This window comes from Carcharhinus amblyrhynchos, chromosome 11, assembly GCF_965287045.1.
Source record: "Carcharhinus amblyrhynchos chromosome 11, sCarAmb.v2.hapA, whole genome shotgun sequence".
Taxonomy (NCBI): Eukaryota; Metazoa; Chordata; class Chondrichthyes; order Carcharhiniformes; family Carcharhinidae; genus Carcharhinus; species Carcharhinus amblyrhynchos.
In genome coordinates this window covers 54,318,631-54,344,608 of record NC_137334.1, presented here as the reverse complement: position 1 = coordinate 54,344,608, position 25,978 = coordinate 54,318,631, and the positions used below count along the sequence as shown (strand labels likewise).

General features: G+C 44.1%; 1 protein-coding gene across 1 annotated transcript in view; it reads right to left on the bottom strand.

Annotated features, from left to right (window-relative positions):
* c11h7orf57 (chromosome 11 C7orf57 homolog) overlaps positions 1-25,978 on the bottom strand; it is a 58,008-nt gene that overhangs the window by 7,885 nt on the left and 24,145 nt on the right. Inside the window, exons 4-8 of the mRNA XM_080198249.1 lie at positions 18,636-18,735; positions 14,801-14,954; positions 12,234-12,370; positions 4,401-4,516; positions 1,245-1,395 (exon numbers count right to left, since the gene is read on the bottom strand). Of these exons, the coding sequence (XP_080054375.1) occupies positions 1,245-1,395; positions 4,401-4,516; positions 12,234-12,370; positions 14,801-14,954; positions 18,636-18,735 (658 nt within the window). The remainder of the gene's footprint in view (positions 1-1,244; positions 1,396-4,400; positions 4,517-12,233; positions 12,371-14,800; positions 14,955-18,635; positions 18,736-25,978) is intronic.

The window sequence follows — 25,978 nt, the reverse complement described above, 5'->3', positions numbered from 1 at the left end:
CACAGCAAGGACCACTCCCCCCTCTCCCCCCCAACATACAGTAATGTGTTAATGACCAAATAATCTGTTTTTCTGAAGCTGATTGAGGGATATTGGTCAAAACACTGGGGATACCTCCCCTGCTCATCCTTGTAATAGGATCATGGTTCTTTCATGTGCACCTGGGAGAGAAGAGAGCCCATGTTTAATATCCGACGTGAAAGACAACACCTTCACTCATCTGGCACAAGAATTGAACTGTATTTGGGTGGATGAATTTCCCCAAGGCTTCTCAAGATGCACCACTGTAACTGAGGCAAAATCCTAATAGAAGCCTTATATATTTGTTGAAATTCTACGCATTCATTTTTTCGAAGTGCAAATTTCTTGTGTTTTTGACAAAATAAGGAGGCATCAAACAGCGGCAATAGTAAAAAGAAAACTGGCACCCTCCTGCAGAATTCTTCATCTTCAGATTGGGGGTGAGATTGGCACAGATCTGAGAACTGATCTCCTCTCATCTCATTAGGCATGGGGGCCAAAAAGAGGAAAATAAAATAAGTAAATGCACAAATGGGATGAAATACTTCTGTTAATTGCAGTTAAAAATTAGGAGAGAGTTCAAACCCCCAAGATCTATGCATCTAGACTACCTTTCCCAAAAAGGGCGAAAGGACTCGAGTAGCATAACAAAGTCATTTTGGGTACAATCGACAAGCTGATATGCTTCCAAAGTAAGAAACAATGGGAGAAAACTGGCTGAATTTAGCACCTACCCACAAGCATGTCAAAAATCAAGATCCCCATAGATTTTCCCATAAAATAATGTGCATTGATAAACTGCAAATAGTATTAGAGCTAACAAAAGTTGGTTGGTTTTGTTGAGGAAGTATGATTATTTTGTAATAAGATTTCCAACGCTGACAAAATACTATGATACAAGCTAGCATCAAGACACACCTGTGTGTACATGATGCTTCCCACCAGCATGAGGGAGAAACCAAACAAAGGACAGGTGTTCCTCCACAGGAAGGTTAAAATTGGCAGGTTAGTCACCACAGGCTAATTTCATGTTTTGAACAGCTAATCCTGTGCCGTGAATGACAGAGGCGATTGGAAAATGGTACATATTGTGCAGACCTAAACTAAAAATAACATATATTGTTAACCCTCAGCACCTTGCTGTTATATAAAGTCTGTAGATTTGCAAGGAAGGGATGTAGTTTGACACTCTAAAGATTTTTAGGTACGAATCTGCAGCTTGCCTGTGTTCTCCAAAGATTTTGAAGAAAGAATCATTTTCTGCAGTCGCTTTATTTTTTCCATTTCCTCTGATGCCTGTCATTCTCTTTCCTCTGTTAATGGATTGATTTTCCTCAGGCAAAATCTCATCTTTCACAGCAACTGGATGTTTTTCTAAAGAAACCAGATTTGGTGATTAGGGAAAAACGTGGTAAACTATTGACACTGTACATTTTACAGTGATATCAATTAAACTTAAATACCGCCAGGGATCCTTGATTGGGATTTTCTGGTGCTGCAAAAATTGTGGCAGGTTGGGAAAATTTGGAGCACGGCGACTTTTGGCTGCTCCCCAAGTTTTCCCACCTTGCCCATAACTACATTCACTGCTGTGGGACCAGAAAATCCCACCCCTTATGGTTTTCATCCTTTTAAATTTAGAGAAGAAAATAGTTTGATTTTAAAATTGGACCATTTCTGTTTCTGATATAAAGCAGATAGAATGTGACAATCAACTTTCCAATTATACCTTCTCTGACTCTGGTATGTTCCATTAAGGCACACTCCAGGGTGAGCATTTTGCTGAAAGCTTGTTCTGTGGTGGAAGATGGAAGGTTTGCAATCTCACAGGGACAGTAAAAAATATTTTAAGGGGAGTTTTTTTTGTTGTTCTTTTTACTGTCAAAGAGCACCACAGAATCATAGAATCCTACATTGCAGAAGGCGGCCATTTGGCCATTCGAATCTGCGCTGACCACAATCCCACTCAGGCCCTATCCTCATAACCCCATGTATTTCATAGCTAGTTTCCCTGACACTAAGGGGCAATTTAGCATGGCCGATCCACGTAACCAGCATATCTTTCAGACTGTGGGAGGAAACCCACGCAGACACAAGGAGAACATGCAGACTCTGCACAGGCAGTGACCCAAGCCGGACACTGAACTTAGGTCCCTGGCGCGGTGAGGCAGCAGTGTCACCACTGTGCCACCCTGTAAAACCATGTTTTACAGGTGAAACTTTGGAACTTGTGTATTGGGTAATATATAGATGCAAAATTCATCTATTTGGGTCCTGGCCCCTTGAATATGCTGCAAGACCTATTCTGTCAATTGGGAAGTCGCTAAATATGTTTCACATCATTGTCGTTTTAGCAGTGACAATTGAATATCTCAAAAAGCAAAAACATTTTTATAAATGTTCCAACACTTGAAATTGGTGGGGGGTGGGGGTTCCAGCTCTCTACTTGAGATCAGTGTGGGGGGGAGGGTGGGATCACTGCCACTCTGCCTGAGACAGTGGAGGGGAAGGGAGAGAAGGGCTTGCAATCGCTGTGGTGGTGGTGGTGGTGGTGGTGGGGAGGGGTGGGTGGGGGGGGGTGGGGCAGGGTGCAAGGGAGTCACTAATGTTTGTGGGGGCCAGGGGAAGGCATTATGTGGCCCAGTAATATGGCAGGGGAGCATCATTCTATGATTTTTTGTCTGTGCATGTGCACTTGGAGGTGCTGTTGGGTTTTGGGCGCATTAAGCCCCACCCATAGGCTTTTGTAGTGCAATTTGGAATCGCTGATATTTCTGCAGGCAGAGTACATATGGAGATGCCTGAGAATGGGTCTAAAAGTCGGATCTGAAACACTCTCAGTTTCAAGTCCACCTAGCACTTAGAATCAAAATAGTAATATGGAGCCCATTATATCAGTTTCCATTATTTTTTAACAATTTAGGATGTTCTTAAACACTTATGGTAAAAAGTGCTTTTCATCCGCAGAACTTTGAAGTTGTATTTCTGATTGATACTAGTCATTAGTGCAAGAAAATATAGAGTGATTTGCCAGAAGTGTGCCTAAATTATAGGTGCAATATGAAAGAAAAACAGCTGGAGTCCATTTGGACAGGTCTGCACTCCAATTGCGTTGGGCCCAAACTTATGTTTATAAAATGCTTAATTTCTGAGTACCAGGAGGAGGTGTATACAGTTAAATTATTCCAGCCACAGATAAGGGCAGTTACCCATAACCATTCAGTGATTCTTGCTTTTTTCTGGTCATTAGTGACTGGCATCCCCATTTGTTTCTTCAGGATAGATGTATCACTTGGAATCCATCTATCCTTTGCTTATTTGGAAGTGAGTGAGCAGGATGACAGACTGTGGTGCTCACCCAGGATTCTACGGAGGGCCCACCTTATGGATCCCAAGATATTGCCATGAAGACCTACAGCATCATCCTTCTTTTCTCATGGTACCATTCTCCTGGCCTTAGGCACCCAAGCTCGATATTACAGGGTGGCAATGCATGATATACAATAGCATTAAGGTCATCAAATGTTACATTATTGGTTTTATTGCCTAAAGGCTTTTGGAGTGCTGAATTACAGTCCATATGCAACAAGACCTGGACAACATTCAGGTTTGTGCTGATAAATGACAAGTAACATTCATGCTACACAAGTTCCAGGCAATGACCATCTCCAACAAGAGAAAATATAACCATCTCCTTTTGACATTCAATGATGTTACAGCGCTGAATCCCCTGGGGTTACCATTGACCAGAAATTGAACTGGACCAGCCATATAAATACCAAGGCTACAAGAGCAGGTCAGAGGTGGGAATTCCGCAGCAAGTAACTCACCTCCTGACTCCCTAAAGTCCGTCCACCATCTACAAGGCACAAGTCAGATCGACTACTCTCCACTTGCCTGCATAACTGCAACTCCAACAATATTCAAGAAGTTTGAAGCCATTAAAGGCAAAGCAACCCATTTGATTGGCACTCCATCAACGACTTTAAAATTTCAATCCCCTTACCACCAATGCACAGTGTACCATCTATAAAATGCATTGCAGCAACTCATCAAGACTCCTTCAAAAGCACCTTCCAAACCTCTACCTTCACCACCTAGAAGAATAAGGGCAGCAAACTCATGGGAACAACCCAAACTGAAAGACTGCCCACAAGTCACTCACCATCCTGACTTCGAACTATAAAACTATTCCTTCTTGGGACAAAGTCTTGGAACTCCTTTTCTAACAGCATTGTGGATGCGCCTACACCAGATGAACCGAGCTGTCAACAAGGTGTCTCGCCACACCTTCCCAACAATTTGGAATGGGAAATAAATGCTGCCGTAGCCAGAAATGTCCACATCCTGTGAACAAATAAGGAAAAATTGTACAGTACCAATACTTTGTTCTTTGTTGTTCTTTACATCCTTACGTTCCGAAAACCAATCATCCGCATAGCCAAAACTAAGCAACTTCTGCATGCTGACTGGTGGTTCCTTTCTGCGTGAATATCTGTAATTTAGCAAAATCAAATACAGTATATTACAATCCAAAAGATTTGACTAGCCAGGACACAGTTTACAAACTGTAGTTAATGGGAAACTAATTCACATACATCTCAGACGATATTTTGGAAGCATCGTTTTTCAAAGTAAAGCATGTAACAAAGTCATAGATATTTCAATCTACTTGACAGTATTACAAGAAACCTTGATCATATTGCTACATAACATCATGTTGGATTTAAATGGAAACCATCAATCTGTCAGCTGATGACATCAGTTTGATCCACAGCAGCAACCCAGCCAACTGAGGAATCATAGAATCCCTACAGTGTAGAAGAAAGGAGGCAATCTGGCCCATCAAGTCTGAACTGACTGTCTGAAAGAGCATCTTGCACAGCACCACCATGCCCCGAACCTCCCCCTCCCACTCCTGGCACAGACAAATTTTTTTAGAAATTACTAAAATTCTAGAAACTGGATATTGATACTTACTGGCAGATAGAAAATGTTTAACCTGGACTACACTCAAGTTCTGGGTTAGTAATATCTAATCTTTTTTTCTGTGAATCAACTATTCATTAAATCACAGGAGATCAGCTTTATTCTATTGGAAATGGCTCATTCTTCAAATCACAAATCACTCCACAGGCTTCCCTCAGGCACCCTGCCCCAACAGTACATTTTCCTATTTGTGTGCATGGATATGGAAGATGGGCTGTGGATCATGGATCAAAGACGTGGTCAATGTCATGGGCGGACTTCCTCCAGGTGCTGACTCTCACCATAATTGCACAGTTCAGGAAAATAACTGTCAAGTTTGTGGATCTAGGAATAAATAGCTCCACCTTATCAATTCAGACTCCAACAATCTTCTTTCCTTTTTATATTGGTACTCAAGTGGTCATTACAGTTGGTCACACTGTCCATGCATCAATATCCACACCCCTCAGCATAACCAAGTATAGCACTTTCATAATGAGCCAGCCGATTGTGGTTTCAAGACCTATTTTGCAACTTGGCCTCGTAGTCTGGGTGAATGGAAATTCAGTAAATATTATAGGAACCCTGAACTGTTGGAGGTGCAGCCTCTTGATGAACCATGAAACTGAACTCCCAATTGACTAACAAAGGGAACACAAAAGATCTCGTTGCATTATTTGAAGAACAGTAAGGGAATTGTTTGTAGATTAGTCCACATTTATCATGATTCAACTCATTTTATGTCTTCAGATGCCTGCACAGATATCATGCTGGGTTTGTCTGCATAACAGCGACTACACTTCAAAAGAATTTCATTAGCCACAGCAGATGGTAGATTTTGAATTCAATAAAAAAAATCCGGAATTAAAATTCTAAATGATGACCATAAAACCATTGTTGATTGTTGGAAAAAAACCCATCTGGTTCACTAATGCCCTTTAGGGAAGGAAATGTGACATCCTTACCTGGTCTGGTCTACATGTGACTCCAGAGCCACAGCCATGTGGTTGACTCTCAACTGCCCCCTGAAATGGCTGAACAAGCCACTCAGTTCAAGGGCAACTAGGGATGGGCAACAAATGCTGGCCTTGCCAGCAACACCCATGTCCCATAAATGAATAGAAGAATAAAAAAGTCACTTGTGAAGGTCCTGAAGAGATAAAGAATGAACTTGCATGACATCGTGGTTTGAAGAATTAAGTTACGGGGACTGATTGCATAAACAATATTTGTATGCTTTTGAATTTAAAAGGCTAAGAGGTGAACTAATCCATTGCTTTAAACATCTTCACGGATTTGAGAAGGTGGTAAAGAGTTTTTTTTCTGGGTTGGTGAGGGGGTACAAGGTGGCATGGAGGAGTGAAAGCAGAAAACGCCTCTTGAAAGATATTGGAGTGCAAATTTGAAACTCGCTTCTCCAGAAAGGCTGTGTGGCTGGGTCATTTGAAATTTTCAAGTCTGAGGTTGATAGATTTTTGTTAGGTAATGATATAAAGGAATATGGAATAAACGTTGGTAAATTGAAATAGACATGATCTAATTAAATGGAGGAGCAGGCTTAAGGGAATTAATGAGTGAAACCTCTTCCCATTTTCATGTACACCACCTTCCACATTCTCAGGATGTCCCACACAGCTACACAGTCACTGAAGCACTTTTGAAATGTAATGTAGGAAACAGGCCAGTAATTCAGTGCATAGCAGCATTCTACATCAGCTTTGAGGTAAATGATCACCAAATCCTTTTTAATGACGTTGGTTCAGGGATAATGATGGATAGGACATCTCCCCTGCTCTTCATCCAATGATACTGTGAAATCTTTTATTTCTATCTGAGATGGCAGGCTTGATTTAACTTCTCATTGGAAAGATGGTATTGCTGACAATAAAGCATTCCTTCAGTATTGCACTGGATGTTAGCCTAGAGTATATGCCCAAGTAGCTGGAGTGTGACTTGGACTAATGACCATCTGGCTCAAAGATGCAAACACTTGCCAAGTTCTTTCTTTTCTTGTTTTTCACATTATACCACATCTTCTCTACGGGCACTTGCTCACATTGCTTTGTTTCTATCATTGACAAACACTGCACCAGCTGTGCACTGTGCTACTGGACCCTGGGGAATTAAAATAACTGCGTAGCCGCTTATACAAACACATTTTGCCTCCATACACCTTTCTGTTTTGTTTCTTATGATTGCTTTTTAGTTGAAGCACAATCAAAGGTTGGCTTTATAATTCCACACTTTACAGTAAAAATATACTAATAAACAAAGCCTGTCCTTATGGATTTAAGAAAGAACAGTGGGCCCAAACTTATCAAAACAGGATTTGTTATCCAGATACACATGTACTGCTATTTTCAGATCATGCAGCTAACAACAATTTCAGTGAACAGAGGGTAGATTAATAGGCAGGCTGTAAAAGTGGAGGAATTGATAGACACTGACACGTGCCAAGAATTACACAGAGCTCTTCCTTAGCAAAAATATTTGTTCAACCCAGTTCCATGGATACAGTGTTCTACCACTAAAAGGTACCTGCTAGGGCATGAACTATTAATACAAATAAAAATGGTTATGCAATCAGCCAGACAATCATACTGTTCTCTTGTTTATGTCACAACATCCTTTTCATGGAAAAATTGAGCCAGCTGCATTTAAAAATGCAATCACTGAAAGTCCACGGGGCCACGCTGCCACTGTAAGTGCTTAGAAGTGTCTGCCAGTGTCCTGTATTCCCAACTGCACCAAAATACCCAGTGACTGTGCCACTAAGGGTGCGTCATTGACATTTACTAGATGTGAGGTCTGGAAATGCTGCCTGAGAAGCTGCCAGTGCCCATGCACCAGCCTCAATGCAGCTTGTTCCTGTGTTGTTACTGGACGATGGCCTTCATCATGAAAAAGAGCCGCACTCACTTGGTGTTTCTCATCCAGCAGACCCACCAATTTAACGATGCAGTGCTGTCTAGACATCTCTGCAGTGGCATTGTGAATAATTAATAATGTTTTGGTTGCCACTGCAAATATCCTTTAGGGTTGCAACACTTAAGAACTGCTGCCTTGCTTGATTTTCTCCTGCTGAGACCTGTCTATTACAGGTCAAATTCTCTATCCAGCTTTCTCATGTGCCAGCACCTACTTAAATTTGGACCACCTGCATGCAAGGCTGACTGTATCATGTGCTAACTCGATCCACTTCTGTTAGAAAGATCAGTCCTGAAAAGTAAATACTGCAGAAAAATATTGTGGGGGACATTTTCTCATCCCGCTTACCACAGGAATCAGAGCAGGTGGGGGCGGCGGCCCATGCAAATATCCATTCACCTTGGGCAAGAATTTGTGGCGAGTGTGGCTCGAAAATCCTATCCATCCAGCGAAATTTCCCCAAAAATAGCAGCATGTCAGGTATCAGGGTTAGAATGAAAACCAATGTGTTTCTCCCCAGGGAGACAGGCAGGTTTTCTCTCTGGATCTTACGCCACTTTGCCATTTTAAAGCTGGGGGCGTGTTTTGTGCCATTGTTGTGAAGGGCAGGGCCTAAGGACACAAGCAAGGCCAGCTCTGCAAAGGTGCTGCTCTCTGCCTGGATCTCAAATTAACTTTAAAGATCACCAGGCCCTGGCAATGGGGCATTGGTGCCACCCCCATCGCCCTCCCTTCCCCACATGAAGCAAAGTCCTGCTATGGAATCAGTGATTGCGCGTGCCCTTTAGGAGCTGCCCCTTTAGGCCCCACTCCCTGCCAGTGACAGGGGGCAGTCCATGTCCATGACCACCCCAGGGCTACACTGGTCTCTGCCACCGCCGCCCCCCCCCCCCGCCCCCGCCCAGTTTGGTTGACTGCGTGGAAATTGCACATTCTCCCACTGTCTGCATAGGTTTCGTCTGAATGCTCCAGTTTCCTCCCACAGTCCAAAAGTGTGCGGCTAAAGTTGATTGGCCTTAATGTTAGGGGAATGTTAGGGAGATTAGTAGGGTAAATATGTGGGTTACAGGGATAGGGCCTGGCTGGGATTGTTGTCAGTGCAGGCTCATGGGCTGAATGGCCTGCTTCTGCACTGTAAGTATTTTATGATTCTATGTTATGTAGGTAGTCCCATGGTGTTGGCTGGGACGAGGTTCCAGCGTTCTGACCCAGCAATAGTAACAGAACAGCAATGTAGGTTCAAGTCAGTATAGTGTGTAGTTTGGGGAGGTGGGATTTGCATGTAGTGGTGTTCCCATGCTTAGCCTTCCATGTCCATCGAGGTGATAGAGGCTGCGGCTTTGGAAGGTGATGTTGAAGGGGCCTTGGCAAGTTGTTGCAGTGCATCTTGTAGATTGTACACATGGTTGTGACTGCTCGATAAGATGATGGACGGGGTGCAAATCCACCAGACTGCTTTGTCCTGGATTGTGTTGAGCGTCTTGAGTGTTGTTGGAGTTGCAAACATCCAGACAAGTGGAAAGTATTCCATCACACTCTTGATTTGTGCCTTAACTCAGTGCATTTCAAATGATATTTACAAAAGCTTTGATTGAGTAGAAATTACTTAGGGATGAATGTTAAACATGCTCATATGCAAATTCTCTGTCAGTTATGCTAATCAAGGTGTTATAAATAAATTTATGTTAGAACTGAGACAGGGGTGTCTTGAGAATGTGTTGAACATTATTTGTTAATGTCAATTTCTGCAATATATCTCTTTCTTTGAAACACAGAATTGAAACATGCAGAGTTTCAAACATTTGTTTTGGAAAAAAAATTACCTGCACTCTAAAATGTTAGCAGGTTGTCAGTATACTTTAGGACACTCGCATGAGTTCTTAATATATCAGAATGAAACATGCCAAAGAAACAAAGCTTCATTTTCAAAAATTATGGTGGCATGGTAGCACAGTGGTTAACACTGCTGCTTCACAGCTCCAGGGGCGTGGGTTCGATTCCCGGCTTGGGCCACTGTCTGTGTGGAGTTTGCATATTCTCCTCGTCTCTGGGTGCTCCGGTTTCCTCCCACAATCCAAAGATGTGTGGGTCATGCTAAAATTGCCCCTCAGTGTCCTGTGATGCATAGATTAGAGGGATTAGTGGGTAAAATATGTAGGGATAAAGGGGAGGGCCTGAGTGGGATTGTGGTCTGTGCAGACTCGATGGGCCGAATGGCCTCTTACTGCACTGTAGGGATTCTGTGAGGTACGCTTTTTCATCTTCATCTTAATCTTTATCTCTTTTGTCATCCAGGGAGATCTAGACTTCCTGGGCAGTGGGTATCACTGGCTAGGCCATCATTTATTGCCCTTCTCTAATTGCCCTTGAGAAGGCCGTAACTCACCTTCTTGAATCACTGCAGGCTACATGGTGCAGGTACACCCAGAGTGCTATTAGGAAGGGAATTCCAGGATTTAAACCAAGTCTCAGGATGATATGTGGCTTGGAGGGGAACTTGCAGGTGGTGGTGGTCACATGCAAATGATGTTTTCTCCTTCGAAATGATATTCATATTCAAAAATACCTGCACATTGGGAGAATCATATCTTCCGGAAATTTTTTTTTATTTGAAAGGCAATGTATTATTCAGACACTTGGATTTTTTAAAAAACAAGTCATAAGTTCACCATTACATTGGGAACAGGCATTCCTTTTCCAAGAATTCATCTGACCAGCACGGTACTTGAGGTTTATTTGAACAGTAATTATTTTAGTGGCTGGGAAAAAAAAAACTGTTTTCAAAGCAAAGCCCCTGGTGATAACATGATGAAGATGAACTTTAGGCTTTCAATTTGTTGTTTGAACTCAGTTGAGAAATAACCAAAGAAGGAAAAAAGCTGCCTGACTAGTGCTGCCCTTGGTTTGCCTGAAAAAATGTGGTTATCTGTATCTAGCTAGGAATCTTTATCTTCTAATGGGACCTGCTTGCATTTGGAAACTTGAGAGGCTGAAACAAGAAGGCCTGAGCTGGCTCTATTCTCTTTCACAGTGTAACTACTTAGGTGAAAACCTTCAGACATCTACCAGGACTAACGGTTCTTCTTGACACAAAACAGCACCAGATCAAAAACCTCAGAACCCTGCGAAATTTATCCTTTTATAAAGTTTTTCTTCAATTTCCCGTCTCTGCAGAGATTTTATTTGTTTTTGTTTTGTTTGTTTGTATGCAAGTGTGCTGGGTGTTTTAAAAGGAATAGGTAATTCTATTTCCAGAATACAAATTTTATGTAAGCCAGTTCTTGCAATATGTTTTGAAAATAAGTTTTGTTTTATAATAAATCAATCATTCTGAGATTATTCAAAGAACCTTGATTAAAGTCTCTTTTATTCTGGATTAAACTGTAGTGAAGATAAATAACTGGCCATTTTGGTGAGTGAATTAAACATTTACACCAATGTTGCAACCTATGGAGCGGTGGGGCAAGATCAACAGTGCACTCCTGCCATCCCAGCTGTAACACTGTAACAGATGTCAGGCATATAATACAACTGAAAACCAGACTGAACATAGAAGCTTCAGGAGCGAATCAAAAAAGCAAACAGGAGAAGCAAAGAGAGAGTAAGAGAAAAGACTGGCAGCTAGCCTAAAAGGGAATTCAAAAGTGTTCCGTAGATGCATAAATAGTAAAAAGATGGTATAGGAGAAGTGGGGTCAATTTGGATATGAAATGTATTGTCTACGAGTGTGGAGGAAACAGATTCAATTGTGGCTTTCAAAAGGGAATTGGATAATTATCTGATGATTAAAGATTTACAGTGCTATGGGGACAAGATGGAGGTGTGGGACAAGCTGAGTTATTCTTGCAGAGCTGGCATGGACACAGTGTGACAAATGGCCTCCTTCTGAGTTGGTAGCATTCTATGATTCTATGAGCAAGGTCCAGACTTCTGATAATACAATACTAACCTACTCTGAAGAAGCACCAATGAGGGGCTCACAGAACCTCGCCCTCCTTGTCATGTCATGTCCAATTGCTCTGATAGCAAATTACTCATTGAATTGGGCATGGCAGGCGCAATTCTGTGTTCCAGAGCTCCACAGTTATAGATCCTAGTTTAAAAATTATGACCTTGGAATATGCCAAAAGTACAACACTGTGAGAAGTCTGCCTATATGGCTGCTGTTCCAGAGCAAGGCTAAGATTAAATTAAACACTGCAGACTGGTCCACCATTATTATCCGGTGATTTTTGATTCCATAATCAGTGATATCTATAGGTAGTTATATTTTGTAATGGATATCTTAACCCTCTGTTAGAATCTGTATCACTTACCTTGCTGCATTAGCTGGTATGCCAGGCTGCATTGTACTCTGGTTTGGTTCAGTACTTGATGTCACGGCCTCCATCTGAAGCCGAGATGGAATGTTTGTGTCCAGCTCTCGCCTACTACCAATTTCCGGAGTCCCTGACTGAACACATTACATCAAGGGAAAAAGTAAATGAAAAATCTCAAAACACTCCTTATTTCTGCAAATATTAAAAACAGCTAATCATAATAAACATTGTGAATTTCTAGTTTTAATCTTTTTCTCTATTCTTAATCTTTCTACCTGATGTTTATTCTCACTGGAAAGGCTGGGTGGGTGACCTTGTTCCCAAGCCTCTGGTGATACTAATCAACTGCTTGAAAATAAGCAACGGCCTCAAATGGCCAGCTCTCTGGTTTTCATTCTCTCCCTCTCTAAGTGCCGACTAATGGTTTGGCAACTGAGTTTAAACTGCCCACACAGAAACAACTTCCTTAAAAATCAAAGTTACCTTTGACATCCTGTTTTTTGGAACATGATTTACATTTCAGTTGAATTATCTAAAAAGTGCATTTTGGTTTGGCACGAAAGTGTTGACAACACGAGATCTGCCTGGAAAAGTTTATTGAGCTGTTGCTCATGACACCGGCAGCTGAAATAATAAAAGCCTTTGAAGCATCCTAAGTTAATGACTGTGTTTCTACTGATTGCATGAGACTATAAGGCTCATCAACTCCTTCAAGACAATTTCCAGACAGAACAAATACCAACTCAGTGTTTACCAAAATACATTACTGGAGAGCTAAGCATTTTAACACTGACTGCACAAACCTTTCCTTTCAGCTCTCTCAAATAAAAAAGTTGTAAGTCTTCTAGTCACTTGAAATACATCATAAATTCAAGTTCCACATTCCTACCTGTGGCCAAGAACATGACACCATCATTTTACTCAAGTAAAATCAATCATATATTCAGATTGTGAGCACTTCTATTGGTTTAATGGAGAACAATGCACCATAACTTCATCAGAGAGGCACCCAGTGTTAGATTGCCTTTCCATAACCAATTACCTGACCAAAATGTCTTCTGCACCTGCCATGCCCCACTCAATGAGTAATTTACAGCCATGCTATCAGAGAGATTGGACATGACATGCCAGGGAGGGTAAGGTTCCATGAGTTCGTCATACGTGCTTCATCAGAGCGGATTAGTATTGTGTTGTCAGAAGCCTAGATAAGTAGACTTTGCTCGTAGAATCATGGAATGACGTTCCTGACTCAAGCTGAACAAGATTCAGGCAGCACAACTATCACTAAAGCCCATCATCAAAGTCTAAGTTTTTTTTACCGCACTAGCTGCTGGAAAGCAGGTATGTTTAAAGATCCAACTGAAACTAATAGGCCAGGGAGAAAATAAGCCTCTAAGGTAAGTAGATAAGGCTTGGGGGGTGGGGTATCGGAGGTCAGCATGGTGTGGACGGTTGGTTATAAGGGGGTAAGGTGAGGGTTGAGCATTGATGGGGGGATTGGGTGGTCGCACATAGGTGGGGGTGTTATCATTTCAGGTTGGGGTTGAGTTGGTTGGTACGGGTTGGGTTGGCAGGTGGGGGCTTCAGGTTGGGGCAGGTGGGATCAGGCAATTTGTGTCGGGGGAGTCCAGCTGGATTCGAGGGTTGAGTTGCGGGAGGTCCAGAGCATGGGGGGGAGTGGTTGAGGTCGGGATTAGAGTTAGGCCCATGGGTTGGGGGGGGGGTGCAGAGTGCCAGACATTTGGTGGGGGTAGGAAATACTATAGGGGTGTGCTTAGTTAGTTAATCAGTGGAGGAGTCCCCTAGGCCATCCGTGGTCTCAGCTGGTGATTGGCCAGAGTGTTCAACATAGTTATGAAGAAGTTAGAAGGGATTTTCATAGATCATAGATCATTTTGTTTCTTCTAATTTTTTCTAAGTAATTATTTGCACAATCCTGGCAGAACCATCGAAAGTTAGTGATCTAAATCACTTTTTCGGATGGTTCACAGCACAGCAAAATTGCCACAGGGCAGTTAGCACTTCTGGACAATTGCCGTACAAATGCTGACCTGGAAACGTCTGAGAGGGATTCCACAGCGCATCCTTGGTGTAATCCCCAAATTCCAGTGCTGTGGAGCTGGGATGTTATGGCCTAATATTCTTTTTGATCTCAGATTGTGATATGAAGGTGCAAATCATTTTTTGCCTCTGTACTGGCGAGGAGTATGGTGGAGACAGATTCAATCACAATTTCAAAAGGAAATTGTATGTTTACTGGAAGAGAAAGAGTTTGGAGGGCTATGGGGAGAAGACAGGGATGTTGGATGGGCTGAGTTGCTGTTGCAGAGAACTGGCATGTTTTAGTGATAGTTGAGAGATGAGTGTTGACCAGGGCATCAGAAGAAGTCTCCTGTTCTTCCATCATTTAAAAATGTAAGTACTGCATTGGCTTTACAAACCATATCCAAAGTGCCCACAAATCAAAGCCGCCAAAATACATTGTGTGTTATTGATAGTTATTATGAATTTCTCCTTTATAATGGAGTAGCTTTAAGCTTGGTACGTACAATCTGTAACAGTACCTTACTGTTTCTTGAGTAACCACGATTTTCTTCATTTTCACAAACATGTGTGTCAGTTGTTTCAATGGGAGTTGAAGGTTTATAATTTCCACTCTCTGACATGTCTGGTATTGTGCCATTAGGCAAGTCTTCTGGAGGCTTCACTTGCATTGTCCTTTAAGAAGGAGAATTTGATGATTACCATTTTGTCTTACTCCAATATTAGCAGGTGCATTTAGAGGATTAGCCCTGACATGTGGTAATGAGATAGCACAAGTGTTGAAATTAAAAACTTAGCTCCCATCTCCAACTGGTGAGGGAGTGACATGACCACAATTACCAAATGATGTCCACACAACATCCTCAGAAATATTCCATAGGTGATCTTTTGGCAGAAGATGAAAGAGGATGCATATTGGAGTACAGATTGTTTACTGGGAGAAGGACCAACAAGCAATGCAGTTTGAAATAGACTAGAATGGGTACTATGATTAGGCAGTTTAAACATGCTGGAATCTTGGATGGGCAATGATAAACACTAATTGGTTTTATTGTGGGGGGATGGGAGGAGGTGTGGAAGCATGACAGCACGCTGATTATGTTTCTAAACTAGTCTTCTAGCAGCTGGACTACTGATCCTGAAGGTTGAGTTTGAATCCCGCCATAGCAGCTGGCAATTCTAAAAGTGCAGTTAATTAAATAAATCTGGAATTAAAAGTTACTTTTAACAATGGCAACAAGCAGCCACTGGATTATCATTAAAGTCTATCTGGTTTCCGTCATATTATTCAGGAAGGAAATCTGCCAACCATACCTGATCTAGCCTATATGTGACTCCCAATCCATACTAATGTCGATGATTCTTAACTGCCACAGGGCAGATTGGGAAAATTATTAATAAAGCATATGCGATCCTGGGCTTTATAAGTAGAGGCACAGTGTACAAAAGCAAGAAAGGTATGATGAACTTTCATAAAACACTGGTTTGTCCTCAGCGGGAATACTGGGCAGGACTTTATGGCCTCACTCGTCCTGAAACCATAAACTCCCACCCGACGTCAACAGATATTCCCATGCTCCATCCCTCACTTGCTTCATTTCCTGTGGCAGGCAGGCTGATAAAATTCCAGCCATTGCATCCAATTCTAGGCATTGCGCTTACAGAAGGATGTGAAGGTTTCTGACAGTGCAGAACAGATTTACAGGAATGGTTCCAGCGATGAGACTTCAATGAAGTGGATAGTTCAAGAAGCTGGGTTATATTCTCTGGAGAAGCAAAGGTTGAGAGGAGATATAACAGAGGCGCTCAGAATCACCAAGGGTCTGAACAGAGTACATTGAAAGAAACCATTCCCACTGGCTGAAGAGTTGACAACAAGAGGGCTCCAATTTAAAGTGACTGGCACAAGAAGCAATGGAGACATGAAGAAAACTTTAAATGCATCAGTTTTTCAGATTTGCAATGTGCTACCTACGAGCAGGTGAAAATAAATATAATTTGGATTTTCAAATGGGGATTAGATAAGCACCAAAGAGAAAAGATGTGCAGGGTCACAAGGAAAAAGCATGGAAGTGAGCATGGAGTTTCTCTTGCAAAAAGCCAGCATGGTTTGGATGGGCTAAATAGCCTCATCTGTGTTGCAACTATTCTATGATACCATGCGACAGACTATGGGCATGATTCTCCAGTCATTCACGCCAGCAGGTTTCTCTGGTCCTGCTGCAGTGAACGGAGATTTGGCTGAGTGCCAAATTCTCCCTCCTCGCTGGCAGTGGCGGCAATTCGTGAACGGCCGGAGAATTCCAGTCTTTGTCCATCCAGAACTGGCTTGTTCAGAAATCAAAAGAAATTTGACAGAAGACCTCCTCTGACCTCACCAAAGTTCTGAAATTGCATTCCCATCGTCTCTCACAGTTGGAAGGATCCAAACACAGAAACACGGATGATTGGGAGAGTTTTAGAAACCAGCAAAGGGTGATCAAAAAGATAATGACAAGGGAAAACAACAGAATGAAAGTAAACTGGCCAGGAATATAAAAACAGCATGTAATAGCTTTTGCAAGTACACATAAAGGAGAGCAGCTCAATTGTTTCTTTTGAAGCAGAGACAGGAGAAATCATTATGGGAATGAGGAAATGACAGAGATGTTCATAGAATCCCTACAGTGCAGAAGGAGGCCATTTGGCCCATTGAGTCTGCACTAACCACAATCCCTCTCGGGCCCTATTCCCCGTAACCCCACATATTTACCCTGCTAATCCCCTGACACTAGGGTCAATTTAGCATGGCCAATCCACCTAACCTGCAGAAGTTTGGGCTGTGGAAGGAAACCGATGCACCTGGAGGAAACCCACACAGACACGGGGACAATGTGCAAACTCCACACAGACATGGACCTGAGGCTAGAATTGAACACAGGTCCATGGCGCTGTGACCCGGGAATGTTGACGAGGAAGTTGAGAGAACTGGGGCACAGTCCCAACTCCCTGTCTTTGCCTTGAGCCCTGATTATTGATTCCTCCTCCTGCTATCCCATTGGTCTCTCTCTCTTTCTCTTTCACTCTCCAGCCTGAGTCACTGACTTTCCCGCTAATGCTAAAGGCACAAGAGTTTTCGTGTTCACTTCAGCAGTTAACATTGCAGTAGTGGCTCATGATGCTGTTGGACATTATGAAGCAGGACCCTGTCAGATTCAGGCCAATCTCCCTGTCGCCTGCCTTTCCTGGAATATGAGGAGTGCAGGAAAGGCATTTAATTTGTGAAGATGGTCCGTTTCATTGCTAAGCTTCACAATAGAAGACAGCAGCATTTATGTAAGATATCAGTGGCTGAGTCACCCAGCCAATTTTTTGTGTTCTGCTTCCAATGGGCAGGTGGTGCTAAAATTGTCCTTAAGTCTATCTTTGCTTCTGGCAACCACCACAATCAATTTTGTCAGACATCTTGTCATCATTCCTTCTTCCTGCATCTTTAACCTAAGATACAACGATCTAAACCCCTTGCTCCTTGTGTTCAGAATTTGGGAGGTGGAGTGTAAATCAATGAGGTACAACCATCACTGCTCACTCAGTGAAAGAGCACAGATGGTGCATTAACTCCTCAGAAAAGCTGGACAAAAATGGATCTGGACTAAGCTGCCTGCCACGTATGTAACTCGTATAAGGGGATGGGAACCTTTAGGTGATAAATTATTTTTCAATTGCAGAAAGCTGTGTTTTCACCCTTCATACTGTCTGCCTCAGCAGCTCTGAGCAGCTTGGCAACAAATGTCAACTTGCCTTGGAATGCAGACTGTGAGAATACACAGAAAGCATAAGCCAGATCCTAATACATTTATAGCTTTTCAGAGGATAGAATAAAGAGCACAGCCATCTCCGCCACTCATGGGAGATACCATTAAATGTTGTTCATAGAATCCCTGCAGTGCAGAAGCAGGCTATTCAGCCTATTGAGTCCGCACTGACTCTCTGAAAGAGCATCTAACCCAAGCCTTATCCCTGTAACCCCACATATTTACCCCACTAGTCCCTGCTAACATACACATCTTGGGACACTAAGGGAGAATTTGGTATGGCAAATCAACCTAACCTGCACATCTTTGGACTGTGGGAGAAAACCAGAGAACATGTAAACTCCACACAGACTGCCACCCGAGGCCAGAATTGAACTCGTGTCCTGTGCACTGTGAGGTAGCAGTGCTAACCACTGTGCTGCCCTTATTGGGTTGGTCTTCTGCGCAGTGGAAGCAGTTAGATCCGTTTATCCAAAAACTACTACTTTCATCACTATTCATCTTTACAGGATTACAACACTGCTTTTGCTGCCCTATGCAGATGGGATTTGTAGATACTTACTGATGGTTTTCTTGGAGTAAAGGCTCAGGAGTCAACCACTCAGGTTTCTTGGAGGGAGTACATGTTGACTTGGGTGACAACCCGCCAAAAGTTAGCAGATCTTAGCAAAACAAAGAAAAATGCATTTAACCCATTTCTAGACATTTCCCTGTACTGTTGCTACTTAATTATCAATAATAATATCTTATAAAAGTAGCGCACAAAGTTCTCTATCCTTTGGCAGAGTTAGCAGTGGATTAGGAATGCCACAGCCAATGTGAATTTGAAGTTAACTTACTCAAATGTCCTCGTTCCAAAGCAAGGTTGGATTTAACTGGATATGCTGTTGCTGTAAGAAGTCTCACAACACCAGGTTAAAGTTGGACATCTCCACATCAATGCTGTTGCTGCCAGATTTACTGAGCCTAGGGAGGGAGGAAGTTTCAGTTCTGCTGCAGCATTTCAAAGGTTGTGTGGGAGTAGAGACAATGGCGAGGCTCGAATGTGATGAGGTACTTGGGAATTTGGTGCGGCTGGGAATTTTTCCTCAACTTTTCAGTTAGAATAGTAGTCAGGCTCTGACTTACAATTTTAAAACTCAAATGCTCTCTCCTTCTGTCACCGACGCACAGTGGAAGCAGTGTGTAGCAGCTACTCACCAAGGCTCCTTTGACAGTACCTTCCAAACCAGTGACCTCTACTACCTAGAAAGATAAGTGCAGCAGATGCATGGGAACAACACCACTTGCAAGATCCCCTCTAAGCCACACACCACGTGGGATATTCCCCTTGGTACTCTAAGTGCAGTGGCAGGCCGGAAAATCAGCCTTTATCTTGCCAGCCAGGCGGGTTTTTACGCTGTATTGTGCATTATCGTATTAATGATGTGTGCACAGCTAACATGCTGGATTGTGGGAGGGTGGCCTCTTTTTCTCCACCGTGCCGTGCCCTCACCAGTACACACTCCAGATGCCATAGTTAATGAGCTGTTGTGCAGTAATCTCACTGCATACAGCAAAGGACTGTCTACACAACCCCGCAAACCCTGAGGTGATCTCCCTTGGGTCACTCCATGGTGGGCCGCCAGAATGTCTTTTACCCCTGTAATGCCTGCAGGAGGTCCACCCACATCACCACTTTGGCTTGGCATTTGTGCGGCAGAGGTGATCAGTTCCAGCGCTCTGCAGAAAAGTTCGGCCACTTAGTGCGGAAATAGGATGAATCATCTCAACCATTTCACCAGAGTAAGTCAACCTGTTTATCACTCTCAAATCACACACTCACAAACCCACCAGCCATTCACAGGATGACACTCCACAAGGATTTCACATGCTGCCAGCTAAAGGGACATTACAACTCACTCTCATGCACCTTCATAGCTCTATCAGTGCTCATATCCTTGCAACCCATGTCCTCATCCTGTCTATGGGTCAATTCAGTGCCGGCACAAGGCAGGCATCCTTATCGTCTGCCTTGGCATTGCTCATGCTCATGTGTCTTCATGTAAGATAAGCTGGAACACAATCGGAGGGAGAGATCCCAGGCTGGGAATGGAATCCTTACAGAATTTGTGAAGAGCCATTGAATTGGCAGGAGAGGATGTGAACCATTCCTGTGGCGACAGAGAGGTTGCCCAAGTGAGTATCCTGCACCAGCTTGTTCCTCAGAGCCAATTGAGCATTTATTGAGTTGTATGCCATGCACTAATCATCTCTACTTTCTTCCATAGGCATCTCGGCCAAGCACACGATGTCCTTAGCTCTCATCTTAAGCCTGGACAACACCTTAGATAAGGAAGCTAAGAACAGCACTATTAAGAGCTTTGAAATCACAGTGTTGACCCATACCTTTCGCTAGCATAGGGACACACACCTCGGTGGGACTTAGTTCTAGAGCAACCTCAGGGTCGTGATCTGGTAAGCACTGTACACAATTCAGTCCATTGCAGGCAGGGACAGGGATACCTGAGTTTGCCACCATTCTGCTAAGTACAAGTCAGGCGATGAGCCTCTGGACTCAGCCCTAAATTAGTTCCTGGAGCTGCAGCGACAATTAGGGGAACATCAGGAAGGGATGTCAGCTGCATTTTTCAGATTGAAGGTAGGAGTGCACTGTTCTCGAGCAGATTGGTGGCCTCCATGGAGACCTTGATCCAGGACGTCAGTCCTGCACTGCTGCAGAAGCAATGCCCTGTTACTGTAGCCCTTGATGATATCCATCAGTGGCTATGTGAGAGGGGGATGGGGCACTGAGATCTCTGTCCAGTTGTCCCTTCTCCTCACCTGGGGCACTTGAGCAACTCTTGGGAGGTGCATTAGGAGCTGGACACCACTCAGCCATTAAACCTAGATGGCTCTGGCAGTGTCCAGCTGATATCAATCCCCTCTTCCTGTGACCCCATCAGGATCATTCCACACGCTGAGGCGGGTACAGCTGCCCCACACCAAAAGACCCAAAGCAGGCCAGGAACCTTCAGGTCTCGGTCTTCCAGAGGATGCCCGCTGAAGGAATCACATGCAACAGGGTGTAGCAATCAGCAGACTGACTCCATCTCCTCTGTGGATGTTGGGAAGCACCAGGATGTAGCAACGGGTCAAGAAGATAAAACAATATTAGAATCACATCAGTGGCATAGTTTTTAAGCATATACATAGTTTCCACAATGTACATAGACTTGCACACATTTCACATTCTGTCTTGTATATAACTTCTCTTACTGTTGTCAGTCATGTGTTGACAATGTCTGTACCTTTAAGACTTGATTACCTGTAAAAACTCGCATTCCAATTTTGTAAATTGAGTTTGTGTCTTTATATGCTGTGTTTGTGATTAGAACTCCCACTCACCTGATGAAGGGGCAGCAAGTGCTCTGAAAGCTAGTGGCTTTTGCTACCAAATAAGCCTGTTGGACTTTAACCTGGTGTTATAAGAACATAAGAACATAAGAAATAGGAGCAGGAGTAGGCCATCCAGCCCTTCGAGCCTGCCCCGCCATTCAATAAGATCATGGCTGATCTGTCGTGTCTCAGTTCCACTTTCCCGCCCTCTCCCCATAACCCTTAATCCCCTCGCTTATCAAAAACCCATCAACCCGCGTCTTAAAAATATTTAGCGAGGCAGCCTCCACCACCTCAACGGGCAGAGAATTCCAGAGATTCACCACCCTTTGAGTGAAGAAGTTCCTCCTCAACCCCGTTCTAAACCGCACCCCCCTTTATCTTGAGGCTGTGCCCCCTAGACCTACTGTCCTTTCTGAGCGGGAAGAGTCTCTCCACCTCTATCCTATCCATCCCATTCATCATCTTATATGTCTCAATGAGATCTCCCCTCATTCTTCTAAACTCTAACGAGTACAAGCCTAGTTTATTCAGCCTCTCCTCATAGCTCAACCCCCTCAACTCCGGTATCAGCCTAGTAAACCTCCTCTGCACTCCCTCCAAAGCCAAAATATCCTTGCGTAAGTGCGGCGACCAAAACTGCACACAGTACTCCAGCTGCGGCCTCACCAGTGCCCTATACAGCTGCAGCAAGACCTCCCTACTTTTATATTCAATCCCCCTCGCTATGAAGGCCAGCATCCCATTAGCCTTCCTGACCACCTGCTGCACCTGCAGGCTGGGTTTTTGCAACTCATGCACAAGGACCCCAAGGTCCCTCTGCACCGTCACCTGCTGCAGTTTTTCGCCACGTAATTAATAGTCCTTCCTACCATTATTCCTACCAAAGTGGACCACCTCGCACTTGCCAGCATTAAATTCCATTTGCCAGTTCCTGGCCCATTCGCCCAGCCTATCTAGATCCTTCTGCAGACTCTCCACACCCTCCGCGCAATTTGCCGTTCCCCCAATCTTGGTGTCATCAGCAAATTTCGACACCATACACTCGGTTCCCTCCTCCAGATCATCTATATAAATGGTAAATAGCTGAGGCCCCAGCACTGACCCCTGGGGCACTCCACTAGTCACCAACCGCCAATCCGAATAGCACCCATTGACCCCCACTCTCTGCCTCCTATTTGACAACCAATCCTCTATCCACGCTAACACCCTACCCCCAACTCCATGCCCCCTTACCTTCTGCAATAACCTCTTGTGAGGTACGTTGTCAAACGCCTTCTGAAAATCAAGAAAGACCACATCCACCGGCTCTCCTCTATCCACCGCCCTAGACACATCCTCATAGAACTCCAATAAATTTGTCAGACACGACTTCCCCTTAACAAAACCGTGCTGCGTCTGCTCTATCAAGCAATTCCCCTCAAGGTGCCTCGCTATTTCCTCCTTGATGACGGATTCTAACATTTTTCCTACAACAGACATTAAACTAACCGGCCTATAATTCCCTGCCTTTTGCCTGCCACCCTTCTTAAACAACGGCATAACATTAGCCGTTTTCCAATCTTCCGGCACTTCCCCAGAATCCAGCGACGTTTGGAAAATAACCACCAAGGCATCCACTATCACCTCCGCCATTTCTTTCAGAACCCTTGGATGCATTCCATCCGGTCCTGGGGACTTGTCCACAATCAGTCCCTCCAGTCTGTCGAGCACCGCCTCTCTAGTAACAATAATGTCATTAAGACCCTCCAGTCCTACCACCTTTCCATCGCTAACAGCCGGCAAATTATTCATGTCCTCCTCCGTGAAGACCGAAACAAAAAAGTTATTCAAGGCCTCAGCCATTTCCCCATCCCCTACCACTAAGTCTCCCTCTCATCCTCTAAGGGTCCAACGTTCACCCTAGCCAGCCTCTTCCTTTTTATATATTTGTAAAAACTCTTACTATCCTTTTTTATATTAAGCGCTAGCTCAGCTTCATAGTTTATCCTACCCTTCTTTAGCAACTTCTTTGTCAATCTTTGTTGACTTTTAAACCTCTCCCAATCCTCTTCTCGCCCACTACTCTTAGCTACTCTAAACGCCTCTGCTTTTAATTTAACACTTTCCTTCACCTCCTTCGTTATCCATGGCTTATTACCACTCCTCCTACGGTCCTCTCTAACCATCGGAATAAATTTCTGCTGAGCACCAAGAAAGATCTCCTTAAAGATCCTCCACTGCTCCTCAGCAGACCTACCTTCCTACGCGCTCCCCCAGTCAACATTCGCCAATTCTTCTCTCATCCTACCATACTCCCCTCTGTTCAAACAAAGGACGCATGTCCGGGAACCCACTTTCTCCTCCTCCATCTGCACCAGAAACTCCACCATACAATGATCACTCTCCCCAAGAGGATCCTTCACCACAAGGTCTGTGAGATCTCTTACTGAGCAGAAAGTTGCCAGTGTTGCTATGTCTAGATTTCATGAGGTGTTGATTAGGAAGCAAACCCCACCTCCCCTCGCCTTGCCTGAGGCCACTGTATGGTCCATTCGATGGATTGAGAGCCCTCTGCTTGTAGGGCACTGTCCAGGAGTGAGCCACTTCTCCGTGAAACAAGTACACAGCAGTCCCTCAGTTCTCTTTGGAAAGTGAGTCTGGCTCTAAGTTTGTCTAGCTTGTTTTCCAGAGATTGGACATTTGCAAGCAGTAAGCTGGGGAAGGGGGCCTTGGGACCATGTTGTTTCACTCTCAGCTGCAGGCCTGCACATTTTCCATGCTTCCTGGAGTGCCGCCCTTACTACCTTCCTCGGAAATCTACCTCCATCATCTTGATGGCAGCTTATATCCCATCCCAGACGGATGTGAAGATCGCTCTGGACGAAACATACACCGCTACGAATAGCCTTGAGGCGAAACATCCCAAGGCCTTGTTCACCATGGCCGGGGACTTCAATCAAGCCAAGCTCAAGAGCGTCCTACCAAGTTACCATCAGCACGTCTCCTATTCCATCAGAGGCCTAAACATCCTAGACCACTGCTACACAAATATCAAACATGCCCACCGCTCTATTGCACGTCCACACTTTGCAAATCAGACCACAAGGCTGTGCTCCTGCTCCCGGCTTACAAACAAAAACTGAAGCAGGAGAATCCATCAAAGAAAGTCGTGCAATGTTGGTCTGACAAATCGGATGATCTCTTACGAGGCTGCTTGGAGTCAGTGGACTGGTCAGGATTTAAAAACTGTGCGACGCCTGAACAAGTACACCACTATGGTGGCTGACTTCATTAGTAAGTGTGGAGAAGACTGTGTGCCAAAGAAGCAAATCCGTGTATTCCCCAAACGGAAACCATGGATGAACAAGGATATCCACTGCTTGCTGAAGTCCAGGTCTGACCGATACAAGGCAGCCAGATACGATCTAAGGAGATCCATCAAAGATACCAAAAGACAGTACCAGACCAAGCTAGAGTCCCAGGCTAGTCACACTGACCCCCGCTGACTATAGCAAGGTCTGCAAGACATAACAGGCTACAAGACGAAGGCATGTGAAATCACCGGCTCCAATGCACCTGATGAGCTCAATGCATTCTACGCCCGTTTTGAACAAGAGTCAGCGAGAGCATGCCCTCTACTCTGGTAGCCCTGGATGCACCATTCTGGGGTCACCATTACAGATGTCAGAGCAGCTTTTCCGAAGGTGAACTCATGGAAAGTGACTGGCCCGGATGGGATACCTGGACGAGCACTCAGATCCTGTGTGGATCGGCTGGTGGGGGTACTCACAGACATCTTTAACCTCACTTTACAACAATCTAAGGTCCCTATCTGCTTCAAGAAGACGACCATCATCCCGGTATCTAAGAAAGACTAAGCAGCGTGTCTTAATGATTATCATCCGGTGGCTCTGACATCCAACATTATAAAATGCTTCGGAAGGCTGGTCATGGCACAAATCAGTTCCAGCCTCCCAGAATTCCTGGATCCACTACAGTTTGCCTACCACCGCAACAGGTCCACAGCAGACGCCATTTCCCTGGCCCTGCACTCAATGCTGGAACACCTAGATAACAAGGACACCTATGTCAGACTCCTTTTTATTGACTACAGCTCAGCCTTCAACATCACTATTCCCATAAAACTCATCTGCAAACTCCGTGGCCTGGGCCTCAGAACCTCCCTCTGTGGCTGGATCCTGAACTTCCTAACTCAAAGGCCACAATCAGTAAGGATAGGCAACAACACCTCCTCCATGATCATCCTCCACACCGGTGCCCCACAAGGCTGTGCTCTCAGACCTCTATTATACTCCTTATACATCTATGACTGCGTGACCAAATTCCCTCCAAGTTGATTTTCAAATTTGCTGACGACACCACTGTAATGGGTCGGATCTCAAACAATAACGAGACAGAGTACAGGAATGAGATAGAGGATCTGGTGAGCTGGTGCGGCAACAATAATCTCTCCCTCAATGTCAACAAAATGAAGGAGATTGTCATCGACTTCAGGAATCATAAAGAAGAACATGCCCCTGTCCA